At 42.2% G+C, this 15,892-nt stretch overlaps 1 protein-coding gene across 1 annotated transcript in view; it reads right to left on the reverse strand.

Moving 5' to 3' along the window:
* Positions 1-4,545: 4,545 nt before the first annotated feature.
* Positions 4,546-15,892, reverse strand: part of LOC126253330 (LIM domain only protein 3-like) — a gene marked incomplete at its 3' end in the record, with an annotated part of 1,158,153 nt that continues 1,146,806 nt past the window's right edge. The window contains exon 7 of the mRNA XM_049954595.1: positions 4,546-4,644. Coding sequence (XP_049810552.1) covers positions 4,546-4,644 — 99 coding nt within the window. The remainder of the gene's footprint in view (positions 4,645-15,892) is intronic.

Genomic DNA, 15,892 nt, shown 5'->3' on the forward strand with positions numbered 1-15,892 from the left:
CAGTAAACATGCAGTATGCTGGTAAGCGGACGCAGTCCGTGTGTAATCTGTTTTATTTGTGTTTATTTTGTATATAAAATTGCGTGAGGCCGGTGGTAATTTAATGTTGTCAAGGTTAGCACTTTTTAAAATTTTGCTTATATCGATCGCCGACTGTGGTGAGCTAACTAAATGTAACTGTTTCAAATTGTATTCAAACACACTGGTCGTCGTGAAGGTGCTTAGATAATCACTGTTACTTTATTCTGTTGCATTTTAAAACGGCTAACGGTTGAAGTTGTTCTTCATATTTTATTGCCTTTGCCCTCATTATTCCGAGAGTTTTTTTACTGTCTGCCTGGAAGAATAATGAGCTAGAACTTTTTGTTGTTTTCAGTTTTTGATATTATTGTTAAATTAAGTATTTGAAACTGTATCAATTTATTTGATCTAGCACCATACCACTACCAAATCTAGCTGGCTACAGTTTGAGTAACATTGTTCAGTTCCTGGGAAGAAGAATCAAGTCATGGAAAGAAAGGATTTAAGAAATAAAACATCAGTTAATAACCATATATTTTCTGTCTTTATTGATGACTTTCAGTTTATATAGTTACATCGAATGAACTCTTGCTAAAGTCTTTGGTAACAATATTTACACATAAGACACTAAGAGAACTCTTCCACTTGCGTGACATAATAAATTATTGTATGAAAACTCTCTAGTAACTGTAGAAATTATGTACGTCAGTCACAAGAACTAGCACTAGTTGGTACGGAAAAAATCCAAACAGCAATCCTTTTGCCACACTTTCACTATACTCCGAACAAGAAAGAAAAAGAAAGCTCGTTATTTAGCAACAAAATATAAACTCAAAAAATTTAACAGTCATTACATTTTCTCAGTCACTAACTAAAGATAAACTAAAACATCCTCAACATTATTTACATCTTCACTACTTGGAATAGGATACAATTATATTTTGTAAAGACAGTCCATTGCAAACACTGCAAGCATAAGGCGCCCGTTTCGCGCAGTGCTTAATCTAATACATAATGCGACACCAAACTACAGTTATTGCACCTTTTCCATGTTCCAATGTGCTACGGTTTACATCGCTCCACTAACGTGCTTCACACAGGCGAGGAACAGCTTGGATCATCTGCTCGGGAATAAGGACTGTGCAGCTAGCACGTCAGTCTGTGTCATCGTCAAATCGTAATTGTCACCCAAGCAGACAAATCACCAGAAAATCGCTTATCGTAGGCTATAAACAAATAAAATCTATCTTCTATGACATAGATAATGTTGCAATTCGTAATTCTGTATACATCGATAGGTAAGACTGAATTGCAGTACGGAACTCTCGCTGCGTTAAATATTACATTTTCGTATACATATTTGTTATATCGTCGTGTCTAGGAAAACTGAGGTCACCTCATCAGTAAAAATACAGTTCACGATGAATGCTGAGCTTCGTCTAGCAGCCAGTTCGAGCAAGTAACAACAGCACCTACTTACATAACCGTCTTCGGTAACACTACTGAATATTTTATAATTTTTGTTGAGGTAATCATTACACCTGTAATGGTATATACTATGGTAACAATGTACAAAGGTATTAGGAAGAACATGCTGTTGTAAAACCGCTCCAGTGGATAGTTTCAGTAGGCATGGACTGTTTATAATAGGCTAGTAGTCAGACCTAAAATCAGACACCATTAATGTTAAGTAAAACTATGGGATTTAACAAAGTCTGAATGAATTGATGAGACGTGGAGAAAAAAATGTCTGGTTTACATTTTGGCTCTTCGGTGAGTTTTAACATGAACGACAGTAGAAAAGGTAGGTAACACAATGTGGCAGTTGATAGGCGTATAATATAAATCACACGAAATATTAGATACTTTGACAGAAAAGATGAAGGATATGACTCATTACTTCACATTTTCACTTAATCATGGCAGTGCGTGCAGATTATGACTTGCATCACGTACTAAAGAAAACCGGAAATCCATTCAAGGTCAGAACACCTGCAGTGTCTCTTGGTCAATCATGTGGCATTCGGGTGATTTTTTTTTTTAGTTTACTGTGTACGTGACAGCTGCAGTTGAGAGCTGGGGTTGTAGTGTGTAGTGATATAAGGATATATTGCACCAGTAACTTGGAAAAAAAGAAATTGCCTCAGACCGCAGTGAAATGGTCTCCATATTATTATACCATGACTGATATTTAGGCTTCAAGCCTCTTTTATCAGATGTGGGTGAAAAATTTACATCGGATCAGTGTGCGATATGTTCTTCCTAGGACCTTGTCACAATGATATCAGTTGTCCTTCAATAGCGTGGACTGTCATACCGGAGACCCAAGGCACCACACATTCAAGGTCACTGGTAAAGCATGTGGGTACATGTCCGTTTTCCTGCAGCTTGTCTTGCTAACATCCTCTTGGAGTGAGTGGTGCTGTGGGTCCTTCGTTTCACAATCTAACGTTACTGAAGGACACAATTCATGTGAGAAATAAGTGAACCTGACGTGAATATATCGCACATAGATTCAGTGTGTACGTATCAGATGCATCTCGTGATGATGGTGCTAAAATCCACGAAATTAATCATAGTACAAGAAATGACCTTTTTAATTACTGTTTGAGGCAGATTACTGTTATTCCTTATTAAACATTCTACTGCATTCCCAGTGACGATGGAAGGCTTAAATATTGCCACAGTATCTTTATTGACCTAAAGGCTGTACATTTCTTTGTGCATTGACCGTCATTTCTTCATGTTTGTCTATCGTCCTCAATTGGGTTTAATATTAAGTTGATAATTTTATGGTTAGGTACGTCTATGTGCAACCGAATAAAATCAACTGAACATTGTCACGCTCGTTTCGCCTTTACATTTTGAAAGGTGGCATCGGTGACCTGGAGTATACACATGTCTACGCTATACATCACATTCACGTGGGAACAGTTCTGGCACTTTCTGACGTTCTAAAGCTTAATAAAAGTCAAAATGTTTACTTTCAAAATTTGTATACTCTGGTATCCTTGTGTACTGGGTTTGCTGGTTTCGAAGCTATTTTTTTCTATCTGTCCATCGAATATCACTAGCACAGTGCTTGGTATATGGAGTCGCGTTTTCTTCATATTCTGGTTTGAATGTTGTTGTCAGTTATCGAATCTGTCTTTCTGATATATGTGGCGTGTGTGAGTGAGTGTGCGTGTGTGTGTGTGTGTGTGTGTGTGTGTGTGTGTGTGTGTGTGTGTGTGTGTGTGTGTGTGCATGTGTGTTTGCGTGAAGAGAGAGAGAGACAGTATGTGCCAGAGTTGGTACATAATTCAGTACAGTTCGGTCTGTATACCTGTGGTTTTTATTTTTGTTACATCATTTCATTTAACAGATTTAGCAGAGAGTTGGTGTTTATGTGTGCCTGGTTGGTTGTCAAACATGAAATAAACGACCAGACACATATCAACATCGTATCTCTGCTAAATCCTTTAAAAGAAATGAAATAATAATTTAGAAAAAACGTGCAGGTGTACATATGAGGACCGAACTGTACATAAATATATACCAACACACACACACACACACACACACACACACACACACACCACATATATCACAAAAACACATTCGAATGTTGGCAACAACGTGCAAATGACGTTCAGTATATATATATATATATATATATATATATATATATATATATATATATATATATATATTTAAAAAAAAGAGGCAACGCCTACAAATTTTGTAACAAAAAAATTTGGCCATTGTTATGCTATAGAACGTGAAAAACTGCCGGAACTGTTTCTAATGTGAATGTGCCGTATTTGGTATGTGTAGCAAAATGGTATAGGCATAAGTGCGTAAACATTTCAGGCAGCTGATGATGCCTTTTCAAAGAATAAAGGCGGAACAAATGTGCTACTATAAAATCGTTTCTATTCAGTTGTACATAGATGGACGTAACTTGAAAATTATCAACGTAACAAAGCCAAGGATTTCTTATACATAATGAAATATTACAGTAAAACTGAAAAAAAGGACTTGTAGCAATGTGGTTTACTTGTCGCACCATCTAAACTGAAGAGGCATGCGGAAAGTGGTTGTAAAGCTTCCGATCTATGATTTACTCGTGTGCAACGACGTGGAGGAAGTCTCGAGAACGATTATCGCTGAGAATACAAGTGACGGCGTCGTAGCCGTACGCTATGGCAACTCTGTCAGTAATTCTGATCGAAGCATTCGATGAAAGATCGAAGTGGCTGGGCGACACTAGACGTGTGCAGTCTTACGTGGAACGCAACGCCGAGATAGCGCGAGAAGACGGAGTGGACGTTTCGGAGGCGAGCTGGTCCGCGTCCTCGCTCAGCGGCCCCCTCACTTGGAGTCGAAGGCGAGCGGGTCGCCGGCGGGCGGCAGGAAGCCGTTGGAAGTGGCGTGGGCGGCGCCGCCCCCACCTCCGCCGCCCCCACTGCCGGCGTCGCCGGCGCCCGCGGCGGCTGCTGCTGCTGCGGCGGCGGCGGCTGCGCGCCGGTCCAGGTCTCCGTTGGCGCCCGGCAGGCCGCAGAGGGGCGGCAGCGCGCCTCCCACCACGGGCAGCACCCCCGACCGCCCCAGGTGGCCGCCCCCGGCGCCCGTCGTAGGCGGCTGCCACAAACACACAGGCGTTACTTCGGTGCCATTATTAACTAAACTTCTACTGAAAGAGTAGGTAATCATAGAATGTACGGTAGGGTGATTCTTATGTTTCAAGTACCACTATTTCGTTATGCTACTTCGTAGGTTGGGTGCATTGGACAATAATATCTTCTTCAGAAATAATTGGGTAACCAATAGCTTTTAGTATAATCAATATTAGTATTACAACGACATTGTGTTCGTCTGTTACTTTTTTGCTACCGAATAGCTCACTCGATTTTGATGAACCCTGAGGAAGGCCACAGTGAGGTAGGGAACTCAAACTGTAACGGGGTGAAATAGGAAACGGAACATCTTTCTTAGGTTATTGAACATAATAAACGTTAAAAAATCATTAAATTTGGTGCATAATGTGTATAATTTTTCAGTGTTAGCTACTTCGATAGCTGATGCACCGGTGTGCGCTCCTGCCCCTCTGCACCGCACCACTCAGCACCAACGCTGTGCGTACCGCTACCTTGTGCATTGAGGCACGGGGGGTGCATGGATCGAGCACACGTAACGAGCCATACTTACATGAATAGCCATATACAGTGCCTTGCTTACTCACCATTACGTATCATAAGAAGACTACTGATTTGCAGGCTCATCCACAGATAACAGTCAGTTATTAATATTTATGTATTAACTCCAGAAACCACAGTCACCGTCTTCCAATGCATCTAGGTTCCACTGCCGAAAGCTTTCTTAAGGAACTCAAATAAAAACAGGCAAAAATGTGTTTATTTTACAGCGAAACGTGTTGAATCGCATTATTGATAAAATATTATTTTATTAATTCTGAGCTGTGGTTTGCTCAAATCGATGTTTTAATAACGAAACTCTTTGCTTGGAACTTAATGCGCTGCTCCTTACTCACCACGTTAAGACAGTAAGGTGCTCAGGAGAAATTAAAGCGCCTGCCGCAACTGTGCAAGCTCAGTATGTGGCTCTCCAGCACTGCTTTGAGTCAGGCCGTGAACGTGTCGACGCAGTAACACATGGATAGCCAGTTATAGCTTACAAGGGAACCTCCCCATCGCACCCCCCTCAGATTTAGTTATAAGTTGGCACAGTGGATAGGCCTTGAAAAACTGAACACAGATCAATCGAGAAAACAGGAAGAAGTTTTGTCGAACTATGAAAAAAATAAGCAAAATATACAAATTGAGTAGTCGATGTGTAACATAAGCCACATCAAGGACTATGTGATCTCGGGAGCGCCGTGGTCTCGTGGTTAGCGTAAGAAACTGCGGTACGGGAGGACCTCGGTTAAAGTCTTCCCTCGAGTAAAAATTTTAACTTTTTTATTTTCTAGCAATTGACGTGTGTCAATTATCAAAGTTCAGGCACTCACACAATCAACTTCGCTCTCGAAAATTCCAGGACATGTTCAGATTTGCTTGGACATATGCAGGATTTGACACACGGAAAAAATTGGTAAACGTTGAAAACATATGTTTTGACAGAGCACAGGGAAAACTGTGTGACTGTGAAACTGTTGCATTCATTTGTTGCGGTTTATGTGATAAACTCTTATGTTTTCATCACTTTTTTGGGAGTTATTATCACATCCACAAGAAAACCTAAATCGGGCAAGGTAGAAGAATCTTTTTACCCATTCGCCAAGTGTACAAGTTAGGTGGGTCTGCAACATATTCCTGTCATGTGACGCACATGCCGTCACCAGTGTCGTATAGAATATATCAGACGTGTTTTCCTGTGGAGGAATCGGTTGACCTATGACCTTGCGATCAAATGTTTTCGGTTCCCATTGGAGAGGAACGTACTTTCGTCTACTAATCGCACGGTTTTGCGGTGCGGTCGCAAAACACAGACACTAAACTTATTACAGTGAACAGAGACGTCAATGAACGAACTGACAGATCATAACTTTGCGAAAACAAATAAAGTAAAATATTCACCCGAGGGTAGACTTGAACCAAGGACCTCTCGTTCCGCAGTTGTTCACGCTACCCACGACACCACGGCGCTCCTGAACTGACACTATGCTTGATGTTGCTTATCTTGAACATGGACTACTCAGTTTGTATATTTTACTTAAAGCCGGCCGAAGTGGCCGTGCGGTTAAAGGCGCTGCAGTCTGGAACCGCAAGACCGCTACGGTCGCAGGTTCGAATCCTGCCTCGGGCATGGATGTTTGTGATGTCCTTAGGTTAGTTAGGTTTAACTAGTTCTAAGTTCTAGGGGACTAATGACCTCAGCAGTTGAGTCCCATAGTGCTCAGAGCCATTTGAACCATTTGAATTTTACTTATTTTTTCCATAGTTCCACACAACTTCTTCCTGTTTTCTCGATTGATCTGTGTTCAGTTTTTCAAGGCCTGTCCACTGTGCAAACTTATAACTAAATCTGAGGGGGGTGCGATGGTGAGGTTCCCTTGTTAGTGTGGGGTTCTACTTTGGCTGTGGAGTTCTACAAAGGAAATTTTCTGCTGAAGATGCCCCAAAGGGTCATGTGTCCATCCTTTCCTTGTAAGAGAGATTTTCAGTAAGTAACGTAACAAATTTTTGGCTGAAAGCAGGTTGGTTTTATTCAGGATTCCATTACACTCTATTATTCACCGTCATCCACGTACTGCTTCCCACGGAGTGTATCCTTTGTTGGGCCAAATAGATGGAAGTCGGAAGGTGTGAGATCCCGGCTGTAGGAGAAGTGGTGTCGTGCTACTCCATAGATTACCATTTTGTTTCTGGATCGATGTGATAAATCCATGTTTCAACGCCTGTGACGATGTTTGCAAGAAATTGCCACGATCAGCCTTGTAACGTGCAAGCTATTCCGCACACAAGGTCCTTCATTGCTTTTCGTGGTCTTCTGTTAGGCGGCGAGGCACCCAGCCGGCACATCTTTGAGAACCTCATTTGGTTTACGAGAGTGTCAGCACTACCAACAGAACGTCCAGCTGTGCAACGAGGTGTTTGTGATGTCGATCGTCCGAACGTTCGAACACTGCAGGAGTCACAGCTGTGTTGCGGCCTGTTGGCGCGCAGGAGATCGGACAGACTTATGTGACCTTATTGCGATGATATCAGACGCCTCGCCCAGCGACTCACCGTGCTTTTTTTACTGCCAGGTCTGTTTGGACACTCTGCAAGCAGATATGAATATCCTCGATGCTCTGGTTTGCGCCAAAAGAAAGTCAATGACAGCTTTCTGCTTGGAACGCATCTCCGTTACAGTCACCAGTTTATGTACAGTGCAGACACCTATCGGAATTTCACGAAATTATGCGGGCTGAACTGCGAATAGTCCACAACAAATTCCCCATTTTTTCAATCCAAACTGTCCGAGAAGGAAAATATGTTGCTTTACTTATTGAATGCCCCTGGTATTATAAACTCGAAAGTGTATTTGTCTATCACCTAAAAAAAAGCACCTAAAAAAAAGCATCTGTGCTGCTGTATAGTGCACTGGGATAGGGAGAGTGCGGAGGGGTGGGGAGAGTGGGCGAGCGCACATCACTCGCTATACTTATCCGGACAGGCAGACATGTAGGGGCAGCTGAAGCTATTGCACATACAATAACTTCACCATCACTCATCATAACAAAACTACTGATACATGAGTGCAGCCACAGTTAAGTTACTTATTAATATTTATGTATTGGCTCTGAGCACTATGGGACTTAACATCTGAGGTCATCAGTCCCCTAGAACTTAGAACTACTTAAACCTAACTAACCTAAGGACATCACACACATCCTTGCCTGAGGCAGGATTCGAACTTGCGACCGTAGCGGTCGCGCGGTTCCAGAGTGAAGCGCCTAGAACCGCTCGGCCACATGGGCCGGCAATATTTATGTATTAACGTCAAGAATACAATCTCTCAGTGAGATCATTTAAACTTTCAGCTCAGAGTGGATGTGACTGTACTAAATCTACTGAAAATATATTGAATAACGTCTTCAGTCACTAATACTTGTGTTTTACACAATACACTAAGTGGTTTAGGCCCTGTGGCCCCATCTTCTGATGCAGCTAGGTTCTACTACTGCAATCTATCTTAAAGGACCAGTTCAAATCTATTATTGAAACTATGTTACTTTATTGATTCCTGTTGGAATCCTTTCATTATTTCCATCTGATGATCCTTTCTCACTATTCAATGCATTGCATATTTTCACTTTAAACTCCGGAGACTCGTTATGATGAAGGATGGCTAAGTTGAAAGAACAGGAGACAGAAATCGTAAACATTTCAGTTTCTGCAGAAATACATCGGAGATATCACGATCGACAACTTGATATTTTTAAAAGTTTTGAAAAAATGCTCTCTGGCTTCAGAAGAAGCACTCGTTGTTCAGAAAAGGCTTCGGCAACATAGCGAGCAGAAAACTATAATAATAACAAATAACGTCATCATTTTTGGTCGTAATTCAAATTCATCACGAACATAAACATTTTAAAACATAAATAGCTTTTCCCGATCACACTGAATGGGTCTCGGAGATGGAGAATATACTCCACGAGATAGTACTTGGAAAGAAAGACCACAGTTAATTCTAAAACATAGCCTGTCAGCGAATGTTTCATTGACAATTTTCGTCTTCTCTTTTCCATAGGAAAATAACGACCGAAATATGCGTAAAATCACCAGCATTGAATGATTTTAGTTTCGCTTAACTCTCTTACCTCCTCATGGATGCCTCTGCTCACTCAGAAGCTAATTTGCTCTGATAACTGGTGGCCCGTTCCGTACATGAACCTCGGCTATCCTTTTATCCGTTTGATTCATCAAAAACTTTTTATATACTTCAGTACAGTGGTATTTACAGGAATGTCCTTATGTTTTTGAAAAGAAAAGTTTACACACAGTCAGACGGCAGTTAACTTCCAGTTATTTCATGCCAGTAATATGCAAGCAAATACATTATCTCCTATAAAACAACTGACGAAGTTATACTTGTTACGACTCCTGTCTTATGTCGAACGTGGAAAATGATTGGGATGGACCACGTTGCTTCGTAAAAAGGAACGATAGTTTCTTTCGTCCTCTCCCTACATGAATTGGGATGATGGATGCGTTACGTCATCTGACCAATGTGACCTGAAAGTAACATCACTTTCAGTTAAGGAAACTGAGGTACCAACTTACCTATATTACCTAGTGAATGAATGAATCAGAATGAATTTTGCAAAGTCGACGATTTTTCTTTTTATCTTTATTTTCAAGGGGTACCATTTCCCTTATCCCACTGATTTTCAAGCAGCTCATGTTTACGTGGAATGGAACAAACGTGGGGGCAGAGCGGTAGCACAAGAAAAATTACGAGACTTTTTAAAAGAACCATGTAAGAGACATCCTAATGTACAGCCTTAATGGATGGGGATGGATGACTTGGTAACTTCCCAGAAGATAACTAGATCAAGGATTAACGAGTCTTCAACCAAAGCACTATATGGTGTGTATCCGTCATAGTAACATGACATTACCGATTATGTTTGGCGAATGAACTTCTTTGTGAAACTCAGGGAAGGATTAAAAACAACTCTCACAACAAACGTTGCAAGCCGTAAAAAAGACTGCCTTCTACATATTGGCGATGTTCTGGGTGCAAAAATAAACGACGATCGCTGAAGATCGTAATATTATACATTGGCGCATTCTCATGACTGCTGTTGGACAATGTCGATAGCCCGTCTCTGTCATCAGTTTTCAAAGCTTGTGTCTTGGGACTTTTCCAGATGATTTTTCCAGTAATTAAAATATAGAGTTCTAAGTTGCGCTCTCGCTTCTCCTGGGTATAATGTTTCATTGGGAGCACACAGTTGCTACAAGAGCGTTCTTGAAACGGTGCTGCTTTTCAGTAAAGAGTTTCGCTAATTGTGTTTAGGAGTCTTGTAATAATTTTAGCATAACCTTTGTATGGTGCTGTTATTAGACGCTTACCCTTATAACTGTCACATTTCTTATTGTGGTCCTTCTTGTATATGGGTATCAGAACTGCTCTCAGATACTCTTCGGAGACCTTCTTCTGGTCCGGAACGTTGGGTGGGGAGAAACAACGCGATAAATAAGTCAAAGCTAGGTAAGCTGTCCTAATATGGGAAGCGTGCCAGACGAGGCATCCGCTGTGGCCGCTACACGCTCTGAAACGGAACGTTATCCTCATCGTGATTTGCGACAACAGCGCTCTCTGGCAGTTGTCGGCCGCATCTGGCGCTAGTCATACAGTTTGTTTACAAAAATAGATGCATGTCAAACAGCTGTTCTAACTCTGTCAGTAATCATCGAAGAAGAGCGCAGAAAATCGCGAAGAAGATCCTGGACTCGTTGATGTGGCCAGTGAGATAACATACCAATGCTTAGCCTGCGCAATAAGAATTGCAGCAAATACTTTATTTACAATACATAACATCGGCTATTGCAAATAACACTACTGTTAAATTAACAAGGAAATCCTAGAATCATTTAGGAAACGAAAGTTTTTAAAAAAGTTGGAGGTAGCTTGACACGAATATGCTAGCTTTCTCTACATGGTTTACTACTCTAGCAACTACGCTACAGCTGGAACATGACAGCAGGGTATAAGTTATACGGTATGCAGTGTCTAAAGGCTGTAAATAACAATGTCATCATTTGATATTTAACTATAACAAAGTGTACCAAATACGACGCGCTTTTCATAAATCATTATTGTGACGTAATCTGAGACGGTATACTTCTACAGCTCGCCAAGTTACAACACAAAAAGCATCAAATACAGGAAGCCTCCAATTACCGATTTGTAGTTTCTTGTCATTTTATTATAACAATTCGTAACTGACATGACGAGATTTCTAGGTGCTGGTGCTTTGAAATAGGTTATATTCACAAAACCTATACTGTAGCATAAAAACCACCAAACACGAAGTCAACTCCGTATGTCTTAATATAATATGGTGCCTCCTAAATTGTGCTCGTGACATAAAACCGATGCTGCACCTCATTTGCGACGTTCCCCTCCACAAAGGAAAGATATGACAGATTCTCCCTTTCACGTTTCGTAATGCAGTGGAACGTGGACATCACTAGCCTCAAGTCCACGAACGTTTTCAGTCCTACGAGACGACGCCTTCGAATAGAGCAGGATACCCTTAGGTCGGATATGCACCGTTGTGGAGCTATGGACAGACAACGGCAGCCAATCAGCGTTGAGCGGGCGGAAGTTGGTCCTGTGGAAGTGTCTTCATGGGTACAGCAATGCGATTTTGTGAAATGAGCTGCTGCTCTGTTGTTTTCGAGAAAGTCCGCCAATCGTTTCTTCGACGTAGCGATGTTGGAAGCAGCAATATCTAGCATTTAAAATTACATTTCAATCTTCTTTTTCACCATTGTCTTAATTACAATCACTGCTTTGGCGTACTTGTTGGAATAAAAGTTCATTCGTGCTGTCTGTGTAGCTTTTAGATTTCATTACTAGTAGCAATGCGCTTTACAGTACCAAAAGTCGACTACCTTGCAATACATGTGAACGAGACTGGATTGCGGCTTGCCCTCCACACTGCCTGAACTTCCCCCGTATAAGAAAGAAACCGCCTGCTTTTGACCAGACGCGCAGAATGTAGACAATGATTAGCAGGATACGCACCGATTGTGGCAGAAGTTCTCTTTATAGATGGGATAAGGCTCCATCGCCAAAATGTGATTGTGGAACAGCCAGGCAAACAGTTCGCCACGTTGTCCGAGCAGAGTATATCGTGGAACTTTTAACGATTTTCTGTCAGCAACAAACGACGCAATTAATTACATTAAAAATCTAAACCTGTCTGTAAATATATCCACTGCTGTTAGTATTTTATTTAACATTGTGCTTAAAAATCATACGATAAACACATCTGCAGTACAGTTCATTATCTTAACAAATTGATGGAATTACGACCCTTATTAGTTTTTCTTCAACTGCTTTCGGGACGTGCCCATACAGCTATGTCAGTTATGACGATATGTAAGTGAGGACAACACAACACTAAGTTTCCGAGAGCAGAAAAATTTTCGATGCGGCCGGGAATCGAGACAATGCCCCTACGGTAAGCAAGCCACAGCGCTGGCCGCGCAGCTACCGAGGCGGACTTTATGAGAGTCGATTTAATAGTTAAGCTCTACTCAATAGACGTAAAGTTCGCTACTAACGTAAGCAACAATGGATAGGAATTAAAAGTTAGCTGGATTTGAATGCCGGCGCCTGTCGCCGAGCGGTTCTAGGCGTTTCAGTATGAAACCGCGCGACCGCTACGGTCGCAGATTCGAATTCTGCCTTGGGCATGGATGTTTGTGATGTCCTTAGGTTAGTTAGGTTTAAATAGTTCTAGGGGACTCATGACCTCAGAAGTTAAGTCCCATAGTGCTCAGAGCCATTTGAACCATTTGAGATCTATTTACTGCAATTCTACTTCTTAAATATTTTTCCCTATACATACATAATGCATATACAAAACGATAAAAAAGTACCGAAGTAATTCATATGGGGATATTTTTTTTTAAAGAAAACTTCATAATTTTACGTCAAAATTCAACACCGCTAAAAATAGTTGGTGTCAGTATTGACGTAGCTTATTTAAAAGCCCCCATTCTCCAATTTTCTAGAAACGTTTTAGTTTTTCAAAAAAATTTACATTTCGAAAATCATTCGTATTCAGAAATTACGAGCTCCAGAATGTGCGAATCTTAAAAGGTAATTCTTTTCCAAATTTTGCAGCCCAGTTTTCCTGTTACCAAAAATATCTACTTTCAATAAAATAATATGTTAGTGTGTTACTTTTTCGAGTTAGAAAATCTCACGATCTCGAAAAGTTGTGCAAAACTCATGTACGTTGAAACTTACCTCTATTATTTGGCCATTTTCTAATTTTACAGCTTTTAGTGAAATTAGTGGACTTCACTGTCTATCGAATCCTTGTATCTTTCACATTTTCTGTCTTTTGCGTTAACATTATTTTACGTCAATATCTAAAATACACTCCTGGAAATTGAAATAAGAACACCGTGAATTCATTGTTCCAGGAAGGGGAAACTTTATTGACACATTCCTGGGGTCAGATACATCACATGATCACACTGACAGAACCACAGGCACACAGACACAGGCAGCAGAGCATGCACAATGTCGGCACTAGTACAGTGTATATCCACCTTTCGCAGCAATGCAGGCTGCTATTCTCCCATGGAGACGATCGTAGAGATGCTGGATGTAGTCCTGTGGAACGGCTTGCCATGCCATTTCCACCTGGCACCTCAGTTGGACCAGCGTTCGTGCTGGACGTGCAGACCGCGTGAGACGACGCTTCATCCAGTCCCAAACATGCTCAATGGGGGACAGATCCGGAGATCTTGCTGGCCAGGGTAGTTGACTTACACCTTCTAGAGCACGTTGGGTGGCACGGGATACATGCGGACGTGCATTGTCCTGTTGGAACAGCAAGTTCCCTTGCCGGTCTAGGAATGGTAGAACGATGGGTTCGATGACGGTTTGGATGTACCGTGCACTATTCAGTGCCCCCTCGACGATCACCAGTGGTGTACGGCCAGTGTAGGAGATCGCTCCCCACACCATGATGCCGGGTGTTGGCCCTGTGTGCCTCGGTCGTATGCAGTCCTGATTGTGGCGCTCACCTGCACGGCGCCAAACACGCATACGACCATCATTGGCACCAAGGCAGAAGCGACTCTCATCGCTGAAGACGACACGTCTCCATTCGTCCCTCCATTCACGCCTGTCGCGACACCACTGGAGGCGGGCTGCACGATGTTGGGGCGTGAGCGGAAGACGGCCTAACGGTGTGCGGGACCGTAGCCCAGCTTCATGGAGACGGTTGCGAATGGTCCTCGCCGATACCCCAGGAGCAACAGTGTCCCTAATTTGCTGGGAAGTGGCGGTGCGGTCCCCTACGGCACTGCGTAGGATCCTACGGTCTTGGCGTGCATCCGTGCGTCGCTGCGGTCCGGTCCCAGGTCGACGGGCACGTGCACCTTCCGCCGACCACTGGCGACAACATCGATGTACTGTGGAGACCTCACGCCCCACGTGTTGAGCAATTCGGCGGTACGTCCACCCGGCCTCCCGCATGCCCACTATACGCCCTCGCTCAAAGTCCGTCAACTGCACATACGGTTCACGTCCACGCTGTCGCGGCATGCTACCAGTGTTAAAGACTGCGATGGAGCTCCGTATGCCACGGCAAACTGGCTGACACTGACGGCGGCGGTGCACAAAAGCTGCGCAGCTAGCGCCATTCGACGGCCAACACCGCGGTTCCTGGTGTGTCCGCTGTGCCGTGCGTGTGATCATTGCTTGTACAGCCCTCTCGCAGTGTCCGGAGCAAGTATGGTGGGTCTGACACACCGGTGTCAATGTGTTCTTTTTTCCATTTCCAGGAGTGTATAATACTGATGTATTATAACATTCTGTAATTTCTGTAATACGTGCTTCTATGGATTGGAGTCGTGCACAAAGCAGCAGGCAGCTTACTGCCTGGTAGTTGAATTACGAACATTTATGCCAGTCGGTGCCCAGCTGTAAACACGCAAACTTCTATGTTCGGTATTTCGTTAGTGTTTGGTGATGTTTCTGTAAGCGTAATATAATGCCAGTCATTGCCACTTTTGAACTTTGTGAAACCTCCTAACCGGTGTAGCTTACCGATCTGTGTTACGATACTGATGTTCATAAATAGAACAAAGCTGATCGTCGAAACTAAATTTAGTGTTAACAAAAGTTGATATACTGAAAAGTAGCTTCATACTCTTACGTACAGTTGTTCAGTAACTGCTTACTACGTCCAATAATCGCAGGAGGAAGGGTGAAGAAGGAATTCTGTAAGACTTAAGAGGAGAGAAGCAGGTTGATAACGCTTCTAGCAGTCCCGTGTTACAATCTGCCTGAACGACGTCAGCATTAAATACTTCTGGAACATAATACAACACCTAAACGAAGGTAGCCAGTTGTGATTCTATTCTCTCAAAAATCTGGAAACGGTTAATTCTATATTAAGGGGACCACACACTGCCTATCTAACCCACGTTAATTTAGGCAAGTATCTGACCCATTTGTGAAAAAAACTATTTGATTCAGGACCTTAATATTTTTACTGTATGTTACATGATGCGAATAGAGTCAACTGTACTAAAAACTACTGTATCCATTTTATAGTTTTTAAGAAATACTTTTTAAAATTTATTAACAAAAAATGTGAAGTTTTTTCTGCAGAAAATATTTT

The sequence above is a fragment of the Schistocerca nitens genome, chromosome 4 (assembly GCF_023898315.1).
Source record: "Schistocerca nitens isolate TAMUIC-IGC-003100 chromosome 4, iqSchNite1.1, whole genome shotgun sequence".
Classification (NCBI taxonomy): domain Eukaryota; kingdom Metazoa; phylum Arthropoda; class Insecta; order Orthoptera; family Acrididae; genus Schistocerca; species Schistocerca nitens.